The sequence below is a fragment of the Bipolaris sorokiniana genome, assembly GCF_000338995.1.
Source record: "Bipolaris sorokiniana ND90Pr unplaced genomic scaffold COCSAscaffold_6, whole genome shotgun sequence".
NCBI classification, from domain to species: domain Eukaryota; kingdom Fungi; phylum Ascomycota; class Dothideomycetes; order Pleosporales; family Pleosporaceae; genus Bipolaris; species Bipolaris sorokiniana.
In genome coordinates, this window is record NW_006911900.1 from 1703636 (window position 1) to 1728789 (window position 25154).

Consider the following 25154-nt stretch of genomic DNA (forward strand, 5'->3'; position numbering starts at 1 on the left):
GAAAACCCCGTCGTGATCAAACCACCAACCTCTCGAGCATCTGGAGAGATAGAAGGATGTATATACTGGCAAGAAGTCTTCGAAGGAGATACTTACGTAGGATATATACCCGGCTCGCTGAGTGTAGCCGACTTCTTCAAAATGAAACCGTCTATGGGAAAAGACTGTACTGGTCTGAACCTGGGCACCATGTATTGCCTCTCCACACTGAAGATTGGCATATTCGCTCCATCCGAGAATGACGTCTCTCCAAGTCCGACTTCGACGAAAGCACCGTTCGGTAGCGGCACGCCGACGCCAATCCAAGTAGGTCATCGCGTTCGAAAATCAATAAGTCTTCTGGCTAACAATGTCACAGAATGGCATAGCCGCTGGCTGCACCAAATTCTACAAGGTGATTTCAGGAGACGGCTGCTGGGCCATCTCCAACGCAAACTCGATTGCACTGACGGATTTCTACGCCTGGAATCCCGCAGTAGGATCCGACTGCCAAAACTTGTAGCCAGATTACTACGTGTATGTGGGACGGGCCCCAGTCACGTCGTCAGGTCCGGTAACCAAGACATCGACAGGACTACCGCTGTGTTCGTGGAATGCATCAAAAGGCCAGTACGATTGCCCGGGCACGCCCACGCCAACTTCAACGAGTTTGCGCCCGCCTCCACCGGGTCCAACGCAAGCGGGTATACCTTCCAACTGCAACAAGTGGGTGTTGCAGAAAACGGGCATTTATTGTTACGACATGGCGGCTGCGGCAGGCATCTCGTTGGATCATCTCTACTAATCGAACCCAGCTTTGAATGGCGATTGCAGTGGTCTTTGGCAGAATTACGCGTATTGTATTGTTGTAGCGTAAAGTCGTGGTAATTGATATTGAACAAGTAGAAACGATGTAGCGTGGTGGAGAGTAATACATGAACTTTGTCTTCGACCACTCCTGATACCTGACATGTATATAGAGGTGTAGCTTCGAGTGACGGTTTATTCCTCCTCGCGGAAACGCAGCTGCCTCTCACAAACCTCAAAGACATCTTCCCACTTGGCGCCAATATCGACCTCATCACTATCCCCAATCTTGATTCCCATCTTCAAAGCTGCACCTTTGACGTCTTCCATAACCTTAGCGGCATCCTTGTAGTGGCCTTTTTCAGCGTTGGCGATAATGTTGCCCAGGCGTGCATCTTCAATTTCATCAGGCATCTCATCTTGCGACGCGGATGCATCTGCGAGGACGTTGTTGACGAGGTATTTGACAAAAATAGCCCAGTAGTACCTGCGATCCACGTCTAGTTAGAATTGAACTTGTCAAGCGGATCGGCGGTACTTGCAAGTCTTCTTTCACGCTCCCATGCTCCTCGTCTCCTTCGTAAATAGCATCACTCACAGTACCATGTATGATCCACTCGCCCTCGCTAAACGGCCACGGCGCATACCCTTCTTCACTGACCCTACAATCAAACTCTTCCAGCTCGATCGGGTTCAGGTAAGCAGGATCCTGCAGGCGTTCCCTCGCACTAGCAATGCGATCTCGTCTGTTCTCCTCCTCAATCTGCGGCGCCAAGGCAGCAAGGAAACCCGTGATTGCGAGCGAGAAATCAGACCGGAGCCACACGAGCTCCGAGCAAAAGTTCCGAATGCAAACGGATCACGAGTGGGCGAATTGCAACGCTGAAAGTACCTGCAAAGCCCATCGATAGTACAGACTCAGTAGCAATCGATCGTTTTGTGACGGGTTTTGTGGAAGAGGTACAGTCAGTGCTGGAAGCGCGTTCCACTCAATGGGCCCAGGCTCGAGTCTCTCGACAATGACGCCAATGTCGCTTTCCAGCGGCCCGAGATAGCTAGCTTGGTGAGATGTAAAGCATTAAGATCTGCCGAGACAAACAACGTACCGGACGATTCTGGGGTGTCCCTTTCCAAGAAGCTCATACGCTCCTCTTAAGCGTTTGCGCGCCCAACCGGGCCTTGCTCGTGAGTCCGGCACAAAGTCGTCTGGCGCCTCTAGAATAAGCATGGCCTTGCCGTCCTTGTGGGGGAGGCAGAATAAGGTTTCGAAGAAATGAGAGTACCAATCTTGTACGTCCTCGGGGGCTTTGCTTGCTTCTTCGGGGAAATCTTCTTCTGGAAAGGAAAGTATGTAGCTTTTGGCTGGACGGGGTGAAGGGGCTTCGGATGAGAGGAATGCACCCATGTTGGCGATACCTCAGTCTTCAGGCAAGACCAATAATACGTTGATTTGTTGGTAGGGCGGGTTTCTGCTGTGTTTATTTGTTGTTGTGATCAAGTCGAATAGGGACCAGTAAGATGTACACTATTTGGGTGCCGCACTGTTAACTGCGGGTACCAAGTATATACGTAGAAAAGTCCGAAGAAAATGTATATTATTATCTGTAGCATCCTAGCTCATCTTAAATGAATGCCATTCCGCAGCATCATTAGTAATAAAGGTTTCCGATAGTGATTGGCTGAGTAGGCTGTGCCTTGCGTAGGGTAGAAGAAGCCGGTTATTGGGGACAAAACGGTATAGTACGTGACCTGTGCGTGCCTCCCGCTGTGTAACCGAAGGCCGGCATTCCTGATCCTGCACGAGTAGTTAATGTCCCAGTAGCATGAACGCCTTATCTAGGAATTTCAGATCTGAGCGTAGTCATGGCTAGCTTGATATGATGGTATAGAGAGGGGGGCTATAATTGTACAAATAGCTGACATTACTTCACAAGCTAGTGTCACTGCTGTAGTCCTCAAAGCCACTAAGAATGGATCGGTACCCAAAATGTGCAGAGCCGCTGAATAGCGCGAGCCAAAGTACTAATGACCTAATTAGGAGATTCATGAGCCTACTCTTTCTACAAATCAGAAAGTATGAGATGAGGCAAGGATAACAAGAGAGAAAGGGAGCGTCAATGGACGTATCGTCTCCAAGATCCTAATTCTCCAATTTTACATGTTCGCATCTACTAGCGTCCCTAATTCTTTTTCTTTGTACCCATATCAAACAATATAGATAACTACCAAACTACCAAAAACGCCACTAAGCCCTACATCAGCCCCGGACACGCGAGTATCGCGACAGTCCTGATGGCTAGCACTTGGATCACTATTATTCCCATGAAATCATAACACCAAGCAAAATGAACTAAATTATTCTTCGCACCCACATGCTTTATTCAATCTCATATTAGTTATACTGATCACAGAACAAAACAAGCCTGAGTAAAAACAATATTTAAATAAAACCCTTGTTTGATATGCCCTGATCACGCACATTTCCAAACACCATCTTACCATCTTCCTTCCCATTCTCTAAAAAACCGCAATAGCCCCCGGCGGACTCCCAATCCCACCCCTGACATGCAACGGCGCGCTCGTCAAGAAAAAACTGTACCTCCCTTCCTCCTTGCACTTCTCACTCAACTTCTCCAAATCCCACATTTCGCCAATCGCTGTACCCCAATGCACAAGCAACCACTCGTGCAAACACCATCCATCCGTGAGTTTGGACGGCCAAGCCTCAAACGCAACGTTGTCGGCAGCAATGGCGGCCAAGTGGCGGTCGTAGAGCCAGCGGACGGTGCGCTCCGAGGCTTGTAGGCCAATGGCGACGTTGTTGTCTTGGGTGCCGGATTTGCGCTCGGCTTCTGTTGCGTTACTGCTTTTGCATTAACCCCCCATTCATTTGCCCATCCATTCCCACTTTTTTTTTCCCTTTCAAGACTCGGAGTAAAAGGAAGAAGGAAAAGAGAGAACGTACTTGTGCCACCTCACATACCCCGTTCTAACCACCAACACATCCCCCTGCCTAACCTCGGTCCCCTGCCACCTCAACGCCTCCTCCACCTCCTCAACCGGAATCTCATGCCTCGTCACCGCGCTCGGCGCTTCCTTTCCCTTGGTCTCCTCATACCACCTCAACCAATCACACAGCACGCCCCTGCCCACAATTCCGCCGCGCTCACACCACTTATGCGTGCCATTCCTATCGCTCTTCGCCGCCTCAGCGTGCGTTAACCCATTGTAATACGTACCTGTCGCTTGATGTGCAAAGTGCTTCAAAGAATCCCATTGAGAGCCTGCCTGTGTGTTGATGTGGAGTTCGTCATCGTTTGCGCAGAGGGCGGAGAAGGAGGCGAAGTCGATTTGTTTTTGGGCAAAGGGCTTGCGGTTGAAGCCCGGGAATTGGACGTTGTGGAGTTCCCAGTCGAGTTGGATGGATTGGCCCGTACGGATTTCTTCGCGGGCGGCGCGGGTGACGACGGCGGGGGTGAGGAGGTTGATAGCTTTGGGTTGTTTAGTTTAGGAGTGTAAGTAGATTAGAAGGGGAAGGGTGGAAAAGAGGACTAACTTCCTACTTCATCCTTCTTCCCATCTTCATCGAAGAAACCCCAGAGATTACCTTGGGGCTAATACCCAATCCAAAAACCCAAAGTCAGTAATCATATCCTTTTCAAGCACCTAAACCCCAAAAAACTACACTCAATGTCAAAAAAGAGAATTTTTTTTACCATGCCCTCAACTTTCGGCGCCTCATCGAAAGCCGGGAACTTGTATTCTTTCGAAGCCATTATTTGTGACTCAATTCCACCAACTGTTCGTTCTCTCTCTTTCAATATATACTACATCAATACAGATTGGAAAAAAATGATAAATTATGTAATTTTCCACAACTTTCTTTTATATACATTATATACCCCACACCTAGGGAGCCGGGTGACATGTAACCCCGCTCCAAAACACTTTGACTGCTCCGTTGCGAAACTCGGTGTTAGGCCCCCCTCCCCCTCGTCGCCCCAGTTTTGAATGACGTGTAGCTCCATCAATTTCCCCGTACGGAAAGCGGAGCTTGCTAACGAAGGTGAGTAGGGGAATGATTTGCAACAGGTTGGGGTACTTGGCGGTGTTTGGTCGCTTCCGAAAGGCGAGGAGAGAGACCAACTATTTGGGGCCTAGCGCAGTCGTCGTCGTCCAGAACTGAGATACTCAATCCGTCTTGTCCGGTCAGGCGACATGATAAATCCCCATTTTTTTCTATTGGAACTTTTTGTCGGTCGTAAAAACCTTTTTGTAGTAAATGCAGAGAGGTTTTGTTTTGAGGCAAGCAGTCATACACGCCTGAGTATTAGCAGTCACACTAGTCTTCTCTTTTCAACACCTTGTTCCTTTAGCCAAAAATCACTGTGACTACAGAGAAATCCATACTCACAAATATAAATGACTTTGCAACTGCTGTATGAAAGACGGAAAAGTCAACCGATTTTTAAAGCATCATTGAATTAGCTATTACTACAGGAAAGGTATCGTAAACTATTCTTAAACCAATTTTGAATATACGGGTCCTTCCCCCATTCCTCCGCATTAGAGGCATACTACCACTCCTTCGTGCTTGCCGTCAACCAGAAACCGAAGAACATGCCATTCACTATTTATTACGCCGTAACGTAATCGTGGTATCATCCATGATCAAAACGCAAAAACAAAACACAATCATCGTTACGGGCGACCCCCAAGCATACCGGGTATCACTGTTTGAGAAGATGCATCTAAGCACGGCCCTGGAATACAGGGTTCTGGTCACCAAATGTGGTGTTGTACTGGTCAGGGGCGGCAGCGCCAGTTTGACCAGCCGTGGGTGGCATGGCAGCGGCATTGTTCAAGCCAGTAGAGCCAGTAGTGTTGAAAGCGTCGTCAACTTGGTTACCGAAGCCCGAGGTAGCACCGCTAGGAGCAGCGCCACCGCCAGTCAAGCCCTGGTTGCCTGTGGTAAGACCTGGTTGAGCAGCCACACCACCAGTCAATCCCTGGTTGCCCGTGGTAAGACCCGGCTGAGCACCAAGACCACCATTGTTGGTGTACTGGCTATCGTACTGGTTGGTTGATGGGTTGAGTCCCGACGAAGCACCGAGACCGCGGGAAGCATCACCGGAGGTGCCGTAGCCTTCCGCACGACCATGGGGCTTGCGAGTAATCTTTCCAACCTGAGGCAGGCTGGTAGTCTCCTTGGCAGATCCAATAGAGAAGATGGGGCTCTCCCACTTGTCGCCCTTGGCAGCAAGCTCCTTGTACTCGGTAGCCTTGGATGAGATGCCTCCAGGCAGGGAGATGTTTTTGAAGATGGAGTCGTGCTGAGTGACGGCCACATTGACCTTGGTGTCCTTGACCTTCTCCTGGAGAGACTCCTTCTTCTGCTTGCCTTGCATGAGGCGACGCTGGGCAGAGCTGGCATAGCGCTGGTAGATGTTCTGAATGTTTTGAGGGTCAGGGTTGTTCTTAGCCTCAGCCGCGGCACGGTCAGCCTCAGTCTTGATGTCAAAGAGGATGGCATCGAGCTGGTTAGCAGAGTCCTTAATCTGCTTCTCTAAGACCTTTTGAATGACAGGACGCATGACCTTGAGAAGGAGAGGCTTGAACATGTTGAAGAGGAGCTTATGGTTGCTCTTTTTCATCTTGATCTGGAGGTGCTTAATGTCCGACTCGACCTTGGTGACCTTGAAGAAGTGGGTCTGCGCATGCTCGCGCGCCTTGTCGGCAGTCTCCATCTCGACCTTGAAGCTGAAGCCGGAGCCACCCATGAAGATGTCCATAACACCCTTGTCGGTAATGGAAGGGAAGCCCTGCTTGCGCTTGATGTAGTACGAGACGTCCCTGAGGTCCATTTGGACACCCGAGACGGAGAGCATAACCTTGTTCTTGTTGGTGCTAGTAATGGACTTGCGGCCCCAGCGCCAGTAGTTGTCAGAGCCAAACTCCAGGGAGTTAGGTGCGAGGTTGTCGCCCTCAATGACAAGGTTCTCAATAACGGCGTCCACCATGGGGTCGCTGTACTCGATGCGGGGAACGGGAATGTAGCGGACATTCTCAAAGATGGCAGGAAGAATGACATCAGTCATGTCCTTGACAAGATGGGGCTTGAAGACAGTCTTGCCATTCTCGTCTTGACCAAGGTCACGGAAGAGCTTGTTGACAGACTCGGCGAACTGCCTATTCTGGGGGTCGGCATCAAACTGCTGGCCAATGAACTTGAACTCATCAGCAATGCGGTCAGTGTGGCCTCGGTAACGGTCACGGAAGAAGTGGTGGCCATCATCGTAGAGCTGGTTCCACTCAGCGTTGAACCTGTCCTCGAGGACGAAGCCCTGTTGCTGCAGGGTCTTGCGGATAAAGGCGTTGATACGCTTGAACCAGTTCTTGAGCTCGGGGTCGCGGTCAGCGTCCTTGTAGATCTGGTTGATGGACTCAATCAAGTCATCGAAAGACGTGTTGTTAGCGAAGCGTTCGAGGAGGGTCTTCATGTTGGTCAGCCATTGATTCTCTTGAGTGAAGCCTAGATACGCACCCTCAGGTCAGCTTCAGCAGTAGTTAGTGCATCGTCTTGATGCGCACCTTGCACAGAGCCCTTGCCCTGCTGGCTCAAAATCCTTCCGTGGCTCGAGTAGCGCTCGGCGAGGTCGAGAAGAGTCTCAATCGCACGCTGGTAGTCCTGGTGACCCTGGATCTCGACAATCATCTTCTTGAGGCGCCACCTAGTCTGCTCGCGACGTTCCTCTGGCATCTTGCCCTTGAGATAGTTGTTCAGCTGCTCACGGCGGGCGCGAACAATTTGCTTGTCTTCGTCAGAGGTGTTTGCGTCAACCTTTTGCTTAGCGGCATCGACACCACTGCGAACGTCAAGGCCAGTGCTCTGACCAGTCTGGCCCTCGGTGGCAGCAAGATCGGCAGTGTGCGTGGGGTCGCGGACTCCCTCGGGGTTGGCTGCTTGGTTGACATCCTTGGCTGTCTCCTTCAAGTCTCCCTTGTTCTTGTTGCCAAACGGCAGGCTGCTCTTAGCTTGGTTGCGGAAGTTCTCGCGGTTCAGGTTGGAGGTGTCGTGCCAGGTGTTGTCCTCGGCGGGCTCATCCAGCCTGTTGAGACGGTCTTCTGAGGGCTTAACCTTGTTGGCCGTGTTCATGGCCGCATCACCGGCCATGTCGCGGAGAAGAACAGTGGCATCAGAGAGAAGCTTCCTGAACTGGCCATTGGAGATGAGGAGCGTGCCAAGAGTGCGCAGACCTTCGAGAGCGTTGTTGCCGTCTTGCCTTGCTGTGTCCTTATCAACAGGGGCATTGGGGCGGTTGGTGCCGGCGGCGCTGACGTGCTCAGCCTGCCAGATGAAGTCTTGGAGGAGGTTGCCCTCGTTCTTGGTAAGTAGCAGAATCTTGGCCTGTTCGATGACGTTCTTCAGGTCTGTGACGAGACTCTGGCCCTCGGGCGACAGTTTCTTGGATGGTGAGTTGAGTGTTCGGTGTGCGAGTGCCGAGTTGAGAGCGACATCAATCTGGCTGTTGGATGGCACCTTGCCATTGGAGAAGGCTGTTGTGTTTAGTTAGAATTGCTACACCAAGGGCACGTGTGCATGCGATGACATACCTTCAACAATCCCATAGATCTGGAGCTTGTTGTTGACATCCTTCTCCTTTTGCTTCAAGTCCACTGGACCTGCGTTGTGTTAGTGTACACATATTTTGAGCTAGTAGTGGGGTGGGGTCATTGGACGTACGATTTACGGCACTCATGGTGTAGGTCGCACTGTGGGTATCAAGGGTATAGGTGGGGGAGGGGGGTATCAAAATTACAAACGCAGAAGCGGGTAAGGAAAACAATGGACAGTTGTGAGGCAGGTCGTTGCTGTCACAGGAGGGGTATGGGTATCTGAGAGTGGTATGAGTGTGTGAGGGAAATGAGGGCGGACTGCGGGCACAAAAGCAGCTTTGTATGTGAGTGGGACTGGGTAACACGAGGGGAGGGCAGCGACTACGTCACTCAGTCGTAGTTTCCCGCCTGGGGACGAAGTCTGGGCTTGGAACAGCAGCCGGCTACCTTTCTGGGCTGGTGAACCTGCTTGACCCCGCGACTGGCTTACCGCCCGCCTGCCCGCAATTCCAGGCCATGCTATGCTACGCTATGCTCCTCGACTGACGCTCGCGCGACTTGCCGCCACCCACCACCCATCCCCCTTGAAGCCATTGCATACCGTCTAGAACCACAATTGTGCGTGCGTTGGCAACAGACAGGAGGCCCGCCATGGCTGGTATGACGAACGTTTTGGTCTTTGTTTGGGGATGGATCGGCGCCAGATTTCCCAGACGATGCAATGTGGTGCGTGTGGGTTGCGTCATGGCACAAGAGCCTGTCAGCCACACTCTCCGATTCCGTGCGATGCGAGTGTGGCGCCACCCTTTGGGCCAGCGCTTCCTACGCGCCCCGCTGCACACGCACGCTGTCCTGCTTCTACACTTGCTATAAAGAACTGCATGAGTATGTGCATAGCATGGCATGAATTAGAGTCGTGTGCTTCACATGTACTCTCGAGCTGACATTACCATACGCACACGCGCTGCTGCTTGGTCGCAAGCCGTGTTGCGATGCGCCACATGTCTAAATACCAAGCTTTGCTTGGCATGCCGCCATTGCTAGCGTCTGCTGCTAGTGCGCCTTCTCGCCGCCCACACGGCTGAAAACGATGACGACGTCCGTCTTGCAATGGCAGCAACTTGTCTTTGTTCTCGCGTCGCGCTACCCCATCCGTCGCGACCACACTAATCTCATGTCCCAAACCTACATCATTGGCTTTTCTCTACCCCTTCTAGCCTCGCACGCTACACAGCTAACCAGTAGGCGTGCATACGAACACGTCAAGGGCGGATCAAAAGCACAAAACAGGGCATTTTGCCTGACCAGCCAAATCCCGGCAGTAGCGGCTCATGCTTTTAGACAGTAGATCTGCCCGCCCTGCGCCATCCTACACCCACTGCGCAGAGACTGATGTGCGTGCATGGATATCCAGGCCGATCAGCCGATGCACTAGGCTCCTTTGTCCCCGTCTGTGCCCGTCCAGCTCGCTCCTTCTCTACCATGCGTCACGGCTCCTTTGGTCGGTGCATCCTTTTGCAACTCACACATGCACACATGTGCATACATATATATCTACGCATCGTATTCGGCCTTTCCTCTTGTGTTTCTGAATGAGCCCGCCGCTCCATCTCTGATTTACGTGCAAACTGACTGCTTCTACCGGTACCAGCTCTCATCTCTTGTCTCAACAGCTCTTTCGCCCCGCGTGCGCCTGTTGTCGTTATGACTTCTATGCGACCTCTTTTTCTCCCATGTGTATCCGCCCGCTTCATCATCCTTCAGCGCGTCAGTCTCATATATCCTGGCCGACAGCTTGCGAATCGGCACTTCTGCTCGGAATGCTTGGCGCCGTGGTAAGGCATGTCGCCCACCTCGCATGTAGGTATCCTCTTCATTGTAGTCGTAGCGAGCACGCCCCATTGCTTCGGTATAAGGATCGTAAGTCCTGCTTTGGGGTACTGCAACATACTCGTTGGCATGGCGTATACTCTGTTTGTACGTATAGGGCTGTATTCTGTACGAAGGCTCCGGGGCCATGGATATCGGTTCGGCATAAGATTGCATTCGAGCTACCGGGCGAAAGTTGGATCTTGTGTTGGTCACAGGTGCATCATACCGTTCTGTGTACCAGGCTTCGTCTGCGTCTACCCAAGTCGGACCCGAGTGTGCTACACCGCCCCACTCCAGAGTTTGCCGGGGAATAGCGAACGCGGCCTCGTCGACAGTGTTTGAGTACTGAAGTGTACTGCTTGAATTTCCGAGTGGATGAAGTGGACGTTTTCGTCGTGGAACGCTGATGCCTCCGCCTCCAGTACCAGTTTCTTCCTTACCCATTGCCCTGCGATATAGCCATGAAATCATGTCACGAAGCTGATCGCCGTTATATCCAATGAGTAGACAAGCCCCCACCGTCACCACAGTCAGCGGTATGGCTACAATCCAGAAAAGGCCTTGCTTCTGGTTCATGTCACGAATATCCACAGTGTTCATGCCAAAATAGCTCGTTGCAAACGACAGCGGCAGAAAAATGACAGTCACCACCGTGAAAGCCATGATGGCCTTACCATGGTCTTCATCGTTGATCTCGAGACTTTGCTTTGTACGATTGGCGAGAGGACTGCAGCGTCGAATGAGGTCCTCGTAATCTTCCAGGACAAGATTGAGACTTTCAAGGCAACTTCGGAACAGACTCAGCTCGTCCACAAACATGCTTTGTCGGGATGGTGTTGGCTTCTGATATGACCCGTCGTAGAGAACACGGATGTAGTTCTTGATAAGAGTTACCTGCTGCATGGTTATCGACGTAAGGATCTGGAGTTCTTCTTGAAGAAGATTGAGGTCACGAAGGAGTCGTTTACTCGGGTGGTGGTTGACTTGGAATTGCTACAAAGTATTAGCTCAACAATATTCGCTTACATGAAGCTGACTGCTCGAAACGTTAGGGGCGTGCATGATGGAGGTACTTACGAGCCTCGATATGTACTCCCGGTACAAATCGCCCACAGTTTCACGCTTCTCAAGCGGCTTCAGTAACAATCCCCTCATTAGCTCGCCACATATATACTGAGGTCCCCGAGAAAGGTGCTCCATCACACGCCGTGGTTGGGGAGGAGAAGCCATTTCGCACAAACGTGCACGTGCAACTCTCAACGACCGCATTGCGCCTGCCTCAAATCTTTCCAAGACATCGAGGCCTCTGTCCGCATATGGTAGGATGCTACGCTCATACGCATCTTTGAATCGGTATTCATGTCCATGGGCCTTGTCGGCATCGTCCAAAGCTCGCTCAGTTGCCATGAAGAAGACAATGATGTGGCGAAATGCTTCAGAGAGCTCCTTGGGCAGAGTGTACAATTCAGACATCTGGCCATCTTCGTTTTGAACTCCGGCCATGAGTTGTTGAGCTTGCTCCATTATGTTCTTTGCCAGAGTGCATGCCTTTGTGAGTATTGCCAGTGCTCCAGCATTTGTCTGCTCATGCCAAAATTCTGTCGATGCCATGACCCAGTCCTTAGCTTGCGGATCCATAGCGACATCCTCGGCTGGAATTTGTTCACCTTGTAGGCCATCCGGCTCAGTAGCCTTCTGCCGCTTCCCAGACTCACTTTCGTGGTTGGTGTGGCGCTGCAGATGTCTAAGCGCATCTTCTTGGCTGCGAAACGAGTGTAACCTTTTACATGTCTTACACGCCGCGATTGACTTGGACAATTCTGGACGGCTTTCTGGAAAAGACAGTAGACTAGGCTTCGCCATGGGGCGGATCAGCCAAGAGTTGCCAGTCGTCTCAACATCGTCTTCTCGAGGAACCGCGTCTTTGCCACTTTCCCTACTCCTAGGTTTGTACTTTTCGAGTTTGGCAACGTGCTGCTGGATTTTGATCATAACGCCCCACAGCTTACTCATCACGCCGCTCTCATCCGTGTCACTAAGGAAAAGCTTGGTAATCATGCAAGAGAGATTGAAGAATTCTGTCGATCTGTTCACAATGCTAGTGCGCTGGCCGTTGATCATGTTCTCATGGAAGGTAGAACTGGGCACGCCTTTCTCGACTGCTTCGCATCGACGTTTGAGATTGGCAAAATCAGCACAAGCATCTGCGTATGTTGCCTTGGGCAGTGATTCATAGTAACTGGTCGAGGTAAATGTGTGATCGACAGCGTTCGTAGTGGTTCTTGCCTCCAGAATCGTAGTCATCAGAGCCTTTCCAACCTGCTCCAGGCAACGAGAAGGTTGCTGTGCACTGGAGTCATCCACTGATGTTGCGTCTTTGTCGTTCTTGACTGCTTTGCCAGCACCGTGTTGTGGCCAATGAAAAAAAGGGGGTACCGACACGGGTCTGCTTCTGTTACTGTCGTAGGCGCTGTATGCCGCGGTAATATGGCTGCCAGTTTGACCTGTTTCTTTGTCGCCCGCTACTACCAAATTGATTGAAAGGAGATCATTCCGCATGGTTATATCCCTCCACATGTTCGGTGTGAGACTGCAGTTGCTATCTCGGGATCTTTGTTGCAAATGAATCTCCGCATCCAAACTCTTATTGTTGAAGATGTATCCAATCATGCGAACCTTCGCCTCCATCTGAAAGTACGATCTGCAAGTGCTGAGGGGGAATATAAATTCACGTTCTCCCCAGTCCGAAAATTTGATCATTGTCAGATCGTTGTCTGCAACAGGCTGAACACCGAGCTTTTTGATGTTCTCTTGGATGATGGCCATTGAATTTGTCATTTCCTTGGAGAGTGGCACATGCCCACACGATACAACATGACTGGACCCCATGATCATAAACCAGATATTCGGTACATGGATGATGTTCTCGGAGCGCGTGTCATCAAATCTCCGATAAGACTGTTCCTCATCTCGATCGCGTACTGGCTCATAGGGGTAGAATGTCTGCATCAGGGTTCGTTGTGGAAACAGGTCATTCTCGGCACGGGGAGGCTTCTTGGCTTGGGTGCTCAAGGAGAAGTATGGGACGCAGGCGAAAATGACAGACTGTGGATCCGACTGGTCTGATTCATCAGCTCGCAAAACCGTCCCTGGCTCAATAAACATGCCACCATCGAAAGGCTTGACCTTTTCGGTGTACACCTTGGTAAGCATCTCCGAAGTAAGTTTGCGTAGCTGGTCACTGGTATGTGGCATGGTCAGGCAGACATCCCTGAAACGAGCAAAATCAAGCTGAGTGGCCGAAATATGACACCACGTAAATGATACTGCATCTTCCAAGTGAGGGTTTTCCGGCCCTGGTAGAACGTGGACCTGAAGCTGGTTCTGTCCTTGAGTCTCTCTGATTATGGCTTTAGTGATTCGAAACGTCTCGACGCGATAATTGTCAACATCTTTTCTTTTTGAGTGAGCCTGCGTGTCGTTTTTTTGATCCTGGAGGTCCTGGCTGAATCCAATTAGGTTCTGTACATGCCTCGTGTCGACTTGAAAGGATAGCTGGTTTCCATCGACATCCATCGGAGCGACCACTTCACGAGGCGGCTCCGGTGGGTCTGCTTGTTCTGTAGGCGAATCTTGGTCGCTCGTTGACGTGACGCTTTCAGAAGAATCAGAGTTGGAGGCAAGGTCAGTTTCCCGACGAGGTACCGACGGCACCCATGGCGAGTCGTCCTCGAATGTTACGACGCGAATGTCATCGTCAGTGTCACGTACATCGACTCGCTCACTGTCTCGCTGAAGTCGCACAGGTGACCATGTGCGAGAACGAGACGATGGACGTCGACGATAATCAACCTCAGAGTCAGACTCTTCCTGTGGAAATTCGATATTGAGATTTATACGAGGCCGCACAACAGCAGCCCAAACACTTGGGAGTATAGTAGCACCCTGTGTTTTAATTACATAGTCGTCCTTTGTGATTCTGTCGAGGTAGGATTGGCTATATTTGGCGTATATCTCTCTCAAAAGAGGCTCTGCGCCCTGCAATGTCACAGGTCAGTAGTTGCACAAGCGCGGAGGTTGTGATTGTATGTATGAGTATGTGTACAGAGGGAGAAGATCAAAAGGTGCATGGTAGACGTGCCTCTTTGGAGCGAAATTGCTGAAAAGGAAGGACATAACGAATGCCGAGGTGATCGGTCAAGTAAATCATGTTTCTCTCATCGCGAATGTCCTCATTGCGACTGTCGTTACTATGGGAGCTGGCGGTAGAGACCCATTCATCCGATTGTCGGCTATCGCGCCGCCGTAAGTCTGGCTCGGGCTCGGGCTCCATGCATCAACAGATCGGGGGGACAACAAGAAGCTGTTCGAAGAGAGAAGAAGAATGTAGGAGCGAACATGATGAGCTGAGGCGACATAGGGGTCCTAGGTAGATAGCTGCAGGATGGAGTGTTAGCGTTGCCGTTCAGCTCTCCTCTCGCTAGCGTGCTGTGGGGTCCAAAATGGCATGTCCCCGCGGGACGGGCCCGATGCAGACGGAGATGCCAAGCCAGGGATCATATGAACAACGACAACTAAACATGGACTATTAAAGTAACAACATAGAATTCGATACCATCATCAACTGAATTCACAACAAAGCGACTGATGACCTAACAAAGGAATAAGATTCAAGCCCAGCTCAAGGGCGTGTTGGATATTACAAAAACACTACTAGTGTACAGCGATATATTTGCACAAGCTTACTACAAGGACAAAAGGAAACAAAAGATGTGTATGTGAGAGAGACTGAGACGTGCTGTGATGTGCAGTATCAAGCAGAGGGGGTTATCCAACTAGTATCGAACGGAGCGCGCCATCTAGGCAGCGGTGCTAACGGTTGCGATCGTAAATCATGATGGTATCGTTTTGGTCGAGGAGATGGTGCAGAAGTGCTGTCGCTATTAGCGGTTATGGACGGTGCCAGCATATGTACATTGTGCCTGTATCTTCAAGGAGGGGTCAGTGGTGAAGAAGGGGTGGGGCGGTGGTCACGCGGCAGTGGCAGTGGCAGTGGCAGTTGCAGGTTGTGGTATGGATGCTGGCACAGGTGGCGGTTGTGTGTTTGCCGAGTTGGTGGCTGACGGGGGCATGCGCATCTGCTGCGCATCCTTTTTAACAAGCAGGCTTTTGAATGCTCCGAGCCACCTTGCGAGCGAATCGTCGTCGGATGCACAGAACTTGTAGTTCTTCTCCTCGCATATGACTTGCATGCAGTGTTGCTTGCTGCGCGAGAGGGGGTCAATGTCGACGGCGTCGATGATGCTTGTAAAAGGTATGATGTGCGTGGCAGAGTATTCCCCGTCGTTCTTGTAAAAGGCAAGGCATTTTGGACGGAGGACGACCCAGATCTTTTTCCATTGGCGCACGCCGCCCTTTGACTTGAGGATGTACAGCCAGCCGTGGTAGACGACGCGCTCGTCGCCGGGTGTGGCGCCAATATTGCTGTGCTGGCTGAGACTGCGCTTATCCTGTGTGATCTGTCGGGGCAGCGGGTTGGACGAGGCCTGATTTGTGTCGGAAAAGTCAAAGTCGGAGATGGAGCCATACTCGCCGCCCGAGTAGTTGAGAGCCTGCGAGGGTCGGCGGGCGCTGTGCATGTGCTCAGGCACCATGGAACTCGAGGGTCGCGGTTCAGTCTCGGAGGAGCTAGAGACGACATTTTCCCGATTGGCCGAGGCAGAAGCAGCAAAAGTGACCTTGTCAGGAGCTGGGCTCAGGACGGCCATGTCGGCCTCATCCTCGACGCCAATGCGAGCCTCTGTGCGGATGAGGTGGACCCATTCCTGGGCGGCCTTGTCTGTCGAGGCGCCGAGGTGGTAGTTGCGGGCAGGGGAGAAGATGCCAAAGACGTGGTCCATCTTCTTCTTCGAGTCTCGCTGGCGGGCGACGGCGGTGATCTCGGCGAGGTTGATCTGATGGCGCAGCTTGGTCTCGTCCTTGTCCTTGTAGATGGAGAGGCAGTTTGGGCGCAGGACAAGGTAGACGGGCTTCCATGACTACAAGGCGAGTTAGCAGACGTCTGGGGCACCAGTGGCCATGGGCGTGCCTTTGTCTTGCGCGTGCGCTTCACCACAGTGCCGGCCTTGATGATGCGGTCAAACTCGAAGCAGCCGTTCTGGTTGACGGGCGACATGAGGTCGACGGTGGTGTTGATCGTCTTGGAGTTGGGCATGCCAGGCGTGTCGAGGGTCATGGCGGTAGGGCGCATTTCTGGCGGGTGTGTGGGTGGGTGGTTGTCCAGTGTGGCTGCCATGTCGGGGGTGTGGGAGTTACATTCACGGGCGGCGGGCTGGATGCAGTCAAGTGCAGGAGCGAGGGTTTGTACGTGTGCGTATGCGTGTTTGTGTGTGTGTTTGTATGTGTGTGTATACGTGTGTATGTGTATGGGACGGGGCATGGAGGAGCGGAGGTCGAGGGAGTCGAGTATATTCCGAGTGTTATTGGGGGGTGAGAGTGAGAGAGATGGAACATACATAGCACATACGCGAAGGACAGGGACAGGGGCGATGCAGGGCCATGGGCGGGCCCGCGCTACCTACCAAGCCCATCACTGGCCGCGACAACCACTGCCGGCCAGATGACCGGCCCAACCAAAGTCACACCAACGAATGTCTATGTACAGGTGTATACATACATACATACATGGCTGGGGGAGACATGGCGCAGAGCACGGGGAGGCATGTTCTATGTCTGCACGTGTATTATTTTTGTGGATATACATTTTGGACAGACTACATTACTACTTAGGAACTATAGTGGGCTCGCTGACGTCTTGGTGCATACACCTCTGCTTGGCTGCCGCTGCCGCCCCTCCACAAAAAAAGTGAGCCATCCTGACGCGGGATGATGGCGACGATAGATATGGTGATGCTGTCGAGACTACATGCACATACATACGTCGAGACCAGCTGTTACTGCAGCTCCACATCCTGATTGTTTCACTCACCCCGTCCACGCGCCCTCGGATACCCACACAGCGCCCTCGCAGCCTGACGAGCGCCCGCAGGCTCCCCTCCCCTCCAATCTGACCACTGCACGCGCGCCCTCGCTGCATCACGACTGAAACACTCGCAACCGCCAGGATGCCTGTCGTTGCCAGTCAAAAGCTCGTCGCCCTGCAGCAGGCTGCTGACGGCATCAGGAACATCTGCATCCTGGCCCACGTCGTACGTCGCCCCTCGCTCAGCCTCATTCACCTCCGTCCACTAAACACGCCCACGTAGGACCATGGCAAGACGTCCCTCACCGACGCCCTCATCGCCACCAATGGCATCATCTCCCCCAAGCTCGCCGGCAAGATCCGCTACCTCGACTCGAGGCCCGATGAGCAGCTGCGCGGCATCACCATGGAGTCGTCGGCCATCTCCCTCTTCTTTTCCTCGTTGCGTCGCTCCGCCCCCGACGCCACCCCCGAGCACAAGGAATTCCTCATCAACCTCATAGACTCCCCCGGGCACATAGACTTTAGCTACGAGGTATCTACAGCATCCCGCCTCTGCGATGGCGCCGTCGTGCTCGTAGATGCTGTCGAGGGCGTCTGCAGCCAGACTGTCACCGTCCTGCGACAGACATGGATAGAGAAGCTTAAGCCTCTGCTCGTTATCAACAAGATGGATAGGCTAATCACAGAACTCAAAATGAGCCCTGCCGAAGCACATACGCACTTGAGTAAACTGCTTGAACAGGTAAACGCCGTGATGGGTAGCTTCTACCAAGGCGAGCGCATGGAGGATGACCTCCGGTGGCGCGAGAAAATGGAAGAGCGCCTCAATGCCGCTGCCGCTGCTGCTGACAAGACTGACACGCGATCTCCATCTGTGCTAGAAAACGGTGACAGCATTGACATGACCAGTACCCCCGCCGAGTACGAGGAAAAAGACGACGAAGACATTTACTTTGCCCCAGAAAAAAACAACGTCATCTTCGGCAGTGCCATTGACGGCTGGGCTTTCACTGTGAGACAATTTGCAAGCCTGTACGAGAAGAAGCTGGGCATCAAGCGCTCCATTCTCGAAAAAGTCCTCTGGGGCGACTTCTACCTCGACCCCAAGACCAAGCGTGTCCTTAGCTCAAAACATCTCAAGGGCCGACACCTCAAGCCCATGTTTGTCCAACTCGTCTTGGACAACATCTGGGCCGTATACGAGGCCACTACAGGAGGTAACAATGGGAAGGGGTGCGTGGATTTCCTTTCCTTGTGTGATACTTTCCACATGTATCTTAGCAATATACTTATGCCTTTTATTACAGAGATGCTACCATGGTCGAGAAGATTACCAAGTCGCTCAACCTCAACCTCCCTGCCCACGTTATGCGCTCCCGCGACCCCAGGACTCTCTTAATGGCGCTTTTCGCAGCCTGGCTTCCGCTCTCAACCGCTCTCTTAGTATCGGTGACAGAATACCTACCTCCCCCGTCCAAAGCGCAATTCGAACGCATGCCTGAAATTATTGACACCTCACCCGGCGCCGATTACGTTGATCCACAAGTACGAGATGCAATGACCAATTTCAAAACATCAGCAGATGCCCCTGTCGTAGCCTACGTTAGCAAAATGATCTCGGTACCTTCGAGCGAGCTGCCCCAGAACAAGCGAAGAACTGGCGCCCTGACCGCCGAAGAGGCAAGAGAGTTGGGGAGAAAGAAGAGGGCCGAGATTGCCCGCCAGCAAGCAATCGCCAATAACCAAGATCCAGATGTTGGCAGTGTCACCGATGCTCTGGGCTCTTCAACCATTGAAGAAACTGAGACTCCGGTAGAGGAAGCTCCGGCAGCTGAGGAAGAGGCAGAACACCTAATCGGTTTCTCGCGTATCTTTTCGGGATCTCTCAACGTGGGCGATGAAGTATACGTTCTCGGTCCAAAGTTCACTCCCGCAAACCCACACGCTGCACCGGAACCACAAAAGGTCAAGATCACGGCTTTATACCTCATGATGGGCCGCGGCTTGGAGCCCTTGACCTCGGTACCTGCGGGCGTCGTCTTTGGAATTGGTGGACTCGAAGGACATATACTCAAGTCAGGTACGTTGTGTTCACAATTGCCCGGAGCTGTCAATCTGGCTGGTGTCCAAATGGGCAGTGAGCCAATCGTCCGTGTTGCCCTCGAGCCTGAGAACCCCTATGATTTGGACAAGATGATCAGAGGCTTGAAACTCCTCGTTCAGAGCGACCCGTGCGCAGAATACGAGCAACTGCCCAGTGGGGAGCACGTGATTCTCACTGCGGGAGAACTGCATTTGGAGAGATGTTTGAAGGATTTGAAAGAACGATTCGCCAAGTGCGAGATACAGGCTGGCGAGCCCATCGTACCTTACCGAGAGTCCATTATCGCGGCGGCCGAGATGAATCCGCCAAAGGACCCCAATCTACCCAGAGGCACTGTCATTGGTGAGACAGCAAGCAAGCAGGTGTCAGTACGTCTACGGGTATGTCCACTGCCAGCCAGTGTCACCGATTTCTTGGGAAAGAACGCCGGCGCTATCAAGAAATTATACTCGGACCGACGAGCAGAAGACGAAGGCGGAAATGCAGAACATCAGGAGCATGGAACTGAAGACGACGGCATCCAAGAAGCGGAGAAACGCGAGATAGGACAGAGTCTCAGCTTGGAGGAGTTCAAGAAGCAGCTCAAAGAAGCTTTTGCTGAAGCAAAGGGTCAAAAGGAAGTGTGGACTGATGTGATTGAGAAGATTACTGCGTTTGGGCCTCGGAGAATAGGCCCCAATATTCTCGTGGATGCAACCCCAGATAGCATCTGCGGAAAGGCGTAAGTTTGTGATGTTATCCTGGTTACTGTTTTTTTTAAGATGCTAACAAACATCCTAGACTACGCGATTCATCGTCTCCCAACCCAGACGCAGAAGAGCCATCAGACCGCACAATATCCCCACGCACCTTTTCCTCAACCATTGCCTACGCTTTCCAGCTAGCCACAGCCCAAGGCCCCTGTTGCGCGGAGCCCGTGCAAGGCATCGCCATCTTCTTAGAATCCGTGACACTGAACCTGGGCGAAGACGAAGGCGCACAGCAAGACCGCGGCCGCCTAACGGGCGAAGTCATCAAAGCCGTGCGCTCATCCATCCACCAGGGCTTCCTCGATTGGTCTCCCCGCATGCTCCTCGCAATGTACAGCTGCGAAATCCAAGCCTCGACCGATGTCCTGGGTCGTGTCTACGCTGTCCTGACTCGTCGCCGCGGCACTATTCTCAGCGAAACCCTATCATCCACTTCCTCCGCGTCCACAACGGGATCCCAAACATTCACCATCAACGCGCTCCTCCCTGTTGCCGAATCCTTTGGTTTCAGCGACGAGATCCGCAAGAGGAGTTCGGGCTCGGCGTCCCCGCAGCTCCGCTTTGCGGGTTTCGAGATGCTCGACGAAGATCCCTTCTGGGTCCCTTTTACGGAAGATGAACTTGAAGATTTGGGTGAGTTGGCTGACCGCGAGAATGTGGCAAAGAGGTATGTGGATAAGGTAAGGAAGCGCAAGGGACTCCGTGTTGCGGGCGAGAAGGTTGTGGTTGATGCGGAGAAGCAGAAGACGCTTAAGCGGTAAGTGTGTGTGTGCGTTGGTCTGGGGTATGGAAAAGTTAAAACAAAATATACAATGGGAAAATGGGACGTATCATTGTGAATGATGTAATGAGAATTTTTTTATTCCATCAAAAATTTCTTTCCGAGATGTTTTATCTTGTTCTCTGTTTTTTTTTTCAAAAGAGAACAGCAGGATATACTAGAATTTGGCAAAAATCGATAAACCTATGCTTTTCCCCTTCATCATCAAAACTGCCCTTATCCCGATTGCCATTACCTTTGACCTTCTTATCCCTCTTTCTTCCCTTTTCATACGTATCGTGATTCATGCAAAAAAAAACAATAAGGAACCCCCCTGCTAATCAACCTGACATTATCCAGAAATGACCCAAACCTCTCAACAAATAAATAAACAAGAACCCACGTATAAGTTTATGCACTACCAGGCGGACCCCCCATATTCAACAAAATATCCAACATGTCCATGCCTCCAATGTCCGGTCCCATGGCCGTCTGGTTAATCTCTGCACCCCACTGGTCCAGCAGTGGGTCTAGGGGTAAGGCAAGCCAGTCTTGGTCATGGCCGGTACCCCAGCCACCACCACCGTTATTTGCCCACTGGCTCCATTGCGTACCATTGGTTCCATTCGAGTTTGAGCCATTGCTGTTGCTGTGATTGTTGCCGTTGGTATTTGCAGAGAAGTTGGTGTAGTTGCCGGGTGGGGGCATGATGGATATACTGTTCGAGTTTGGATCGTATGGTTCGGATGAGATGCCCCAGAGTGGAGTCGCCCGCCCGCTTGTACTCAGTCCTATACTGGGTGATCCAGGAACGCTGGTGCCAGATCCTGAGAAACCCGTTTGCTGAGATCCCATGTATGGTGGTGCAAGGTGGTTGGTGTTGTTGAGCGCAGACGGTGGAGGCATCATTGGTGCTTGGACCGGACTCTTGCTGCCGGCTCGGGAAATGCCAGATGACCCGTTGGCTGTAAGGCGCACGAACCGAGAACGGATACGATGGGTCAGTGTCTCGACTAGGTCGGCAAAGCGGTTACCGACATGCACGTCGTCTACGATGCTTGTTCGTAATGCGTCGACAGAACTGCTGAGAAGACCCAAGCTAACGGCAACGTCCTCCTCTGTTGCACCCAGTGCAAATGTCTTGAGCAGAATGATGGCTACACTGACAATACGGAAAAAGGTGCGCACAGGCGCATGTCGCAGATAGCCACCTGGATGGAGGCCATCAACGACAACTTTGAGCACGTTGCGGGACGCATCGATGACTTCGTTGATGTAGTGGCGGTCGTTGGCATACCACTTGACCAGCGTGCTAAATGGTATCGCCCCACCATCCTCATTACCGTTGGGAGCACGGCCATTGACGCCGTTGGGCTGTGCATGTGTTTGAAGTGGAGTGTTGTGTGTACAGCGTTCCACAACTGCTTGTAAGGCTAGCGAGTTGAGGTAGACGCGTGTATACTCGAACTCAATGATGAGAACATGTCGGAGCTGAGTAGGCACTATCACAAGTCAGACACAGGGTAATCAAGCGCACTAGCCAAACAGCACATACCTTGAGGCGCTCGATCAAAGCATTTCCTCCACTCCGCCAGAGGCCCTTGGAAGAACTTGAGCATCTCTTCGTACGTGCCCGTCTTGAGCAGCTCGCGCGTCTTGCGCCGGTTTGAAAACAACTTGAGGTTACCCATTTCCATAATCTTGGCAATGCGTTGCCAAAAGTCAAGTACGAGATCCTGAATAGCATGGCGCTCCTGGGTGGCGATGGACTCGAGAGGAAGACGCTGTCCGTCTGAGCGCATGCCAAATTGAGCTGGAGGGGCTTTGATGCGACTGATGCGGTCCTTGTATAGCTCTAGTGGTGAAGGAGCGCCGGTGAGGCTTTCGTCACGGTCAATCTTGGGAAGCATGGACGTAAGGCCTAATCTACCGCTAGTCTGCGTGACATATATAATCAAGAGATCACGCAAATGGTTTTTCCGACGGTAATAGGCCTTGACTGTGGCGTGTGACAAGTGCTGGTTGGCTTCTTCGAACTCAGTCTCGTTGGTATCGTCAAAGACACCAATCTCAAAGGCAAGCGTCATGGCATTACCGAGCAGCATCCAGCACATGCGATCGCTACGCCAGCACGGCTCGAGCCAGCTGTCGATGCGCTTGTCGCCCACCTCTTTGTACATGTCGGCTTTGGGGCCTGATTCGTATGGATCGTCGGGCAGAACAAGCTCATCATCATCATCACCGGGCGGAAAATGAAGGGCGCGCGGGTGCCATTCTGTGAGCAGCATCAGGCTCTCGACGGTGCCCAGTGTTCGAAGACCCTTGCGCGACAGAGGGTTCACGTCGGATCCAGGCTGTTGTCCGGCGCCGCAGAATCCGCCACCAAACTGCTCCTGGCCAAAGACCATGCGATCTATCATGCCCTGCAGGTACTTCCATAGCTTCTCGTGGATGAGATACGACCTAGATGTGGCGCCAACACCGCTGGATCCGCTGGGTTGTGAATAGCGAGCCGATATTGTCAGGAGGGTAATGACAAGCATGGGCTCCTCTTTAAGCAGCTTTGCGTGGAAGGCATGGTCGCGGTAGTCTGGCACGACAATGGGAGTGAGGGGGGATAGAAAGGCGTAGAAGTAGTCAATATAAGCAATGGCTTCCTTTGCGGTGAGCCAGCCGGCGCGAACAAAGCGGAACTTGGACCAGGCGCGCACTGCATCTGCAAAAGCGGCTTCGTTGGGGGGATCCGGCAACAAGGGCTGCTGGATAGCAGGGTCGACTGAGGGCTCAACGGTAGGGCGCGAATTTGTGCGGGCATGTGACAGGTTGGGGCGGGGGCTGGCGAAGTTTGTTTGGGAGCCTGGGGTGCTGCCGAGGTTGGGGCGCTGGAGGCTGGAGCTGCTTCCAGTGCGGTGGTGGGCGTTCATGCCGGCAGCCTCGAAGAGCAGGTTGAGGGCGTCATGTCCGCTGTAGACCTCGCCAGCCTGCAGCGTGGCTAGGGTCTCGTTGTTGACCTTTTGGTCTTCTTCTTCATTGTGCTGCGACGACTGGCCGGCGGAAGTGTTTGGGCGGCGCAGAGGCTCGTAGCGACCGATGGAGCCGCCGGGGGTCAAGGGCTGGGAGATGTAGGCGGTTGAGTTGGTCGTGGTGATTGTGAGGGGTTCCTGCAGGCCATCGGAGCGCTGACGCTTGCGGGCATTGCGGATCTCGTAGTCGTCGGCTTCGTCATATTCCTCGCCGTCGTCGGTCTTTCTCTTGCGGCGCGTGGCAGAGAAGAAGCACTCCTTGCTCTCGCGGCGGCAGCGCACACAGGGCGGGTCGTGGGGATTGTCGACGGGGCCGAGATCTAGAGGCCGCGAGGGCAGTATCAGCAAGCAGCAGTGCGCAGGCGGTCGGGTGGTGGTGAGGACATACCGCAGCGGACCTTGCGGCGGCGGCAGGGGATGCAGGCCTGGTAGGTGCGAGTGTGCTGGGCCGTGGCAGAGGCAGTCTGGGAGCGAGCTGGTGGGGATGTGTTGGAGGCAGTCGTGGACATATTTGGTGGTGGACTGGACTGGACCAGACAGTCGTTCGGTCGGCTTGCGACGGCTGAGAGGAGTGGCCGGCGCTGGCAGGCTGGGGCTGTTGAGGGCTGGGCTATGGCTGTGGCTGTGGCTGTGGCTGGTCAATGGCTCCGCATGGGTACCTGCATGGGCCTGGCCTTGGGTATGCGGGGTATGGGTGGGCACACGGTAGTAGCAGTAGTAACGCCGATAGGAGCGTCGTCTTGGACAGTGAAGAATCTGTGTGTGTATGTGAAAGTTGTGCGCAGTGGCTGACTGTACGTACATGCGTGCATGCATCTTTCTATTCACCCCATCCATACACGCCCGCACCAACATACGGCCTCCCACTGGATTGGGAGCCGCCCGCCCGCCCCAGTCACGAGCGCGGGGGGTTGGCAACCACATCAGGCCTGGCGCTGAACACTCGGCCAATCCCACAGAACCGTCTTTGACCTGCAATCCAGTCCAGCCCTCACCGCCCGGGGGGGGGGGGGTGCGCCTATACCTACAAAGCCATTGTACTGCTGCCATGGCAAGCATCTGCTGCTCATCCCATGTGACGCCCTCGTGTACTGTCCCGGTGGTAGTGTACAAATGCCCTCTCTTTATACTCAATTGTCTTCTCCTGGCGGCTCTCCACCGGCAATACTACATACATACATACATACACACACTAGTTACAACATGCCGATTGCCCCGCCTGGGAACTTCTTCTATGCATATGCAGTTACTGTACATG

At 52.8% G+C, this 25154-nt stretch overlaps 8 protein-coding genes across 8 annotated transcripts; 2 read left to right on the plus strand and 6 right to left on the minus strand.

Annotated features, from left to right (window-relative positions):
* Nucleotides 1-141: 141 nt before the first annotated feature.
* COCSADRAFT_160205 (carbohydrate-binding module family 50 protein) lies at nucleotides 142-502 on the plus strand (the record flags this gene model as incomplete). Its single annotated transcript, XM_007701502.1, has 2 exons — nucleotides 142-306; nucleotides 359-502. 2 exons carry the CDS (start codon nucleotides 142-144, stop codon nucleotides 500-502), a joined length of 309 nt encoding a protein of 102 aa, XP_007699692.1.
* Nucleotides 503-981: 479 nt separating this feature from the next.
* On the minus strand, nucleotides 982-2191 carry COCSADRAFT_160206 (uncharacterized protein; the record flags this gene model as incomplete). Its single annotated transcript, XM_007701503.1, has 4 exons — nucleotides 982-1273; nucleotides 1434-1615; nucleotides 1679-1841; nucleotides 1893-2191. The coding sequence occupies 4 exons, from the start codon at nucleotides 2189-2191 to the stop codon at nucleotides 982-984; spliced, it is 936 nt and encodes a 311-aa protein (XP_007699693.1).
* A 1015-nt stretch (nucleotides 2192-3206) lies between these two features.
* On the minus strand, nucleotides 3207-4652 carry COCSADRAFT_36559 (uncharacterized protein). The gene is made up of 4 exons (XM_007701003.1): nucleotides 4503-4652; nucleotides 4343-4400; nucleotides 3752-4277; nucleotides 3207-3649 (listed from the first exon to the last, which is right to left on the minus strand). Exons 1-4 carry the CDS (start codon nucleotides 4560-4562, stop codon nucleotides 3304-3306), a joined length of 990 nt encoding a protein of 329 aa, XP_007699193.1. The 5' UTR covers nucleotides 4563-4652; the 3' UTR covers nucleotides 3207-3303.
* Nucleotides 4653-5244: 592 nt separating this feature from the next.
* On the minus strand, nucleotides 5245-8711 carry COCSADRAFT_116799 (uncharacterized protein). The gene is made up of 4 exons (XM_007701504.1): nucleotides 8531-8711; nucleotides 8401-8469; nucleotides 7331-8343; nucleotides 5245-7280 (listed from the first exon to the last, which is right to left on the minus strand). Exons 1-4 carry the CDS (start codon nucleotides 8544-8546, stop codon nucleotides 5538-5540), a joined length of 2841 nt encoding a protein of 946 aa, XP_007699694.1. The 5' UTR covers nucleotides 8547-8711; the 3' UTR covers nucleotides 5245-5537.
* A 1330-nt stretch (nucleotides 8712-10041) lies between these two features.
* Nucleotides 10042-14608, minus strand: COCSADRAFT_26173 (uncharacterized protein; the record flags this gene model as incomplete). The annotated part of the gene is made up of 3 exons (XM_007700880.1): nucleotides 10042-11268; nucleotides 11353-14313; nucleotides 14450-14608. The coding sequence occupies 3 exons, from the start codon at nucleotides 14606-14608 to the stop codon at nucleotides 10042-10044; spliced, it is 4347 nt and encodes a 1448-aa protein (XP_007699070.1).
* Nucleotides 14609-14923: 315 nt separating this feature from the next.
* COCSADRAFT_36563 (uncharacterized protein) lies at nucleotides 14924-16767 on the minus strand. The gene is made up of 2 exons (XM_007701004.1): nucleotides 16364-16767; nucleotides 14924-16313 (listed from the first exon to the last, which is right to left on the minus strand). Exons 1-2 carry the CDS (start codon nucleotides 16712-16714, stop codon nucleotides 15306-15308), a joined length of 1359 nt encoding a protein of 452 aa, XP_007699194.1. The 5' UTR covers nucleotides 16715-16767; the 3' UTR covers nucleotides 14924-15305.
* Nucleotides 16768-17149: 382 nt separating this feature from the next.
* Nucleotides 17150-21000, plus strand: COCSADRAFT_36564 (uncharacterized protein). The gene is made up of 4 exons (XM_007701005.1): nucleotides 17150-17483; nucleotides 17541-18493; nucleotides 18568-20085; nucleotides 20145-21000. Exons 1-4 carry the CDS (start codon nucleotides 17400-17402, stop codon nucleotides 20872-20874), a joined length of 3285 nt encoding a protein of 1094 aa, XP_007699195.1. The 5' UTR covers nucleotides 17150-17399; the 3' UTR covers nucleotides 20875-21000.
* COCSADRAFT_141952 (uncharacterized protein) lies at nucleotides 20972-24571 on the minus strand. Its single transcript, XM_007701505.1, has 3 exons — nucleotides 24285-24571; nucleotides 22429-24216; nucleotides 20972-22375 (listed from the first exon to the last, which is right to left on the minus strand). Exons 1-3 carry the CDS (start codon nucleotides 24403-24405, stop codon nucleotides 21285-21287), a joined length of 3000 nt encoding a protein of 999 aa, XP_007699695.1. The 5' UTR covers nucleotides 24406-24571; the 3' UTR covers nucleotides 20972-21284.
* Nucleotides 24572-25154: the final 583 nt, after the last annotated feature.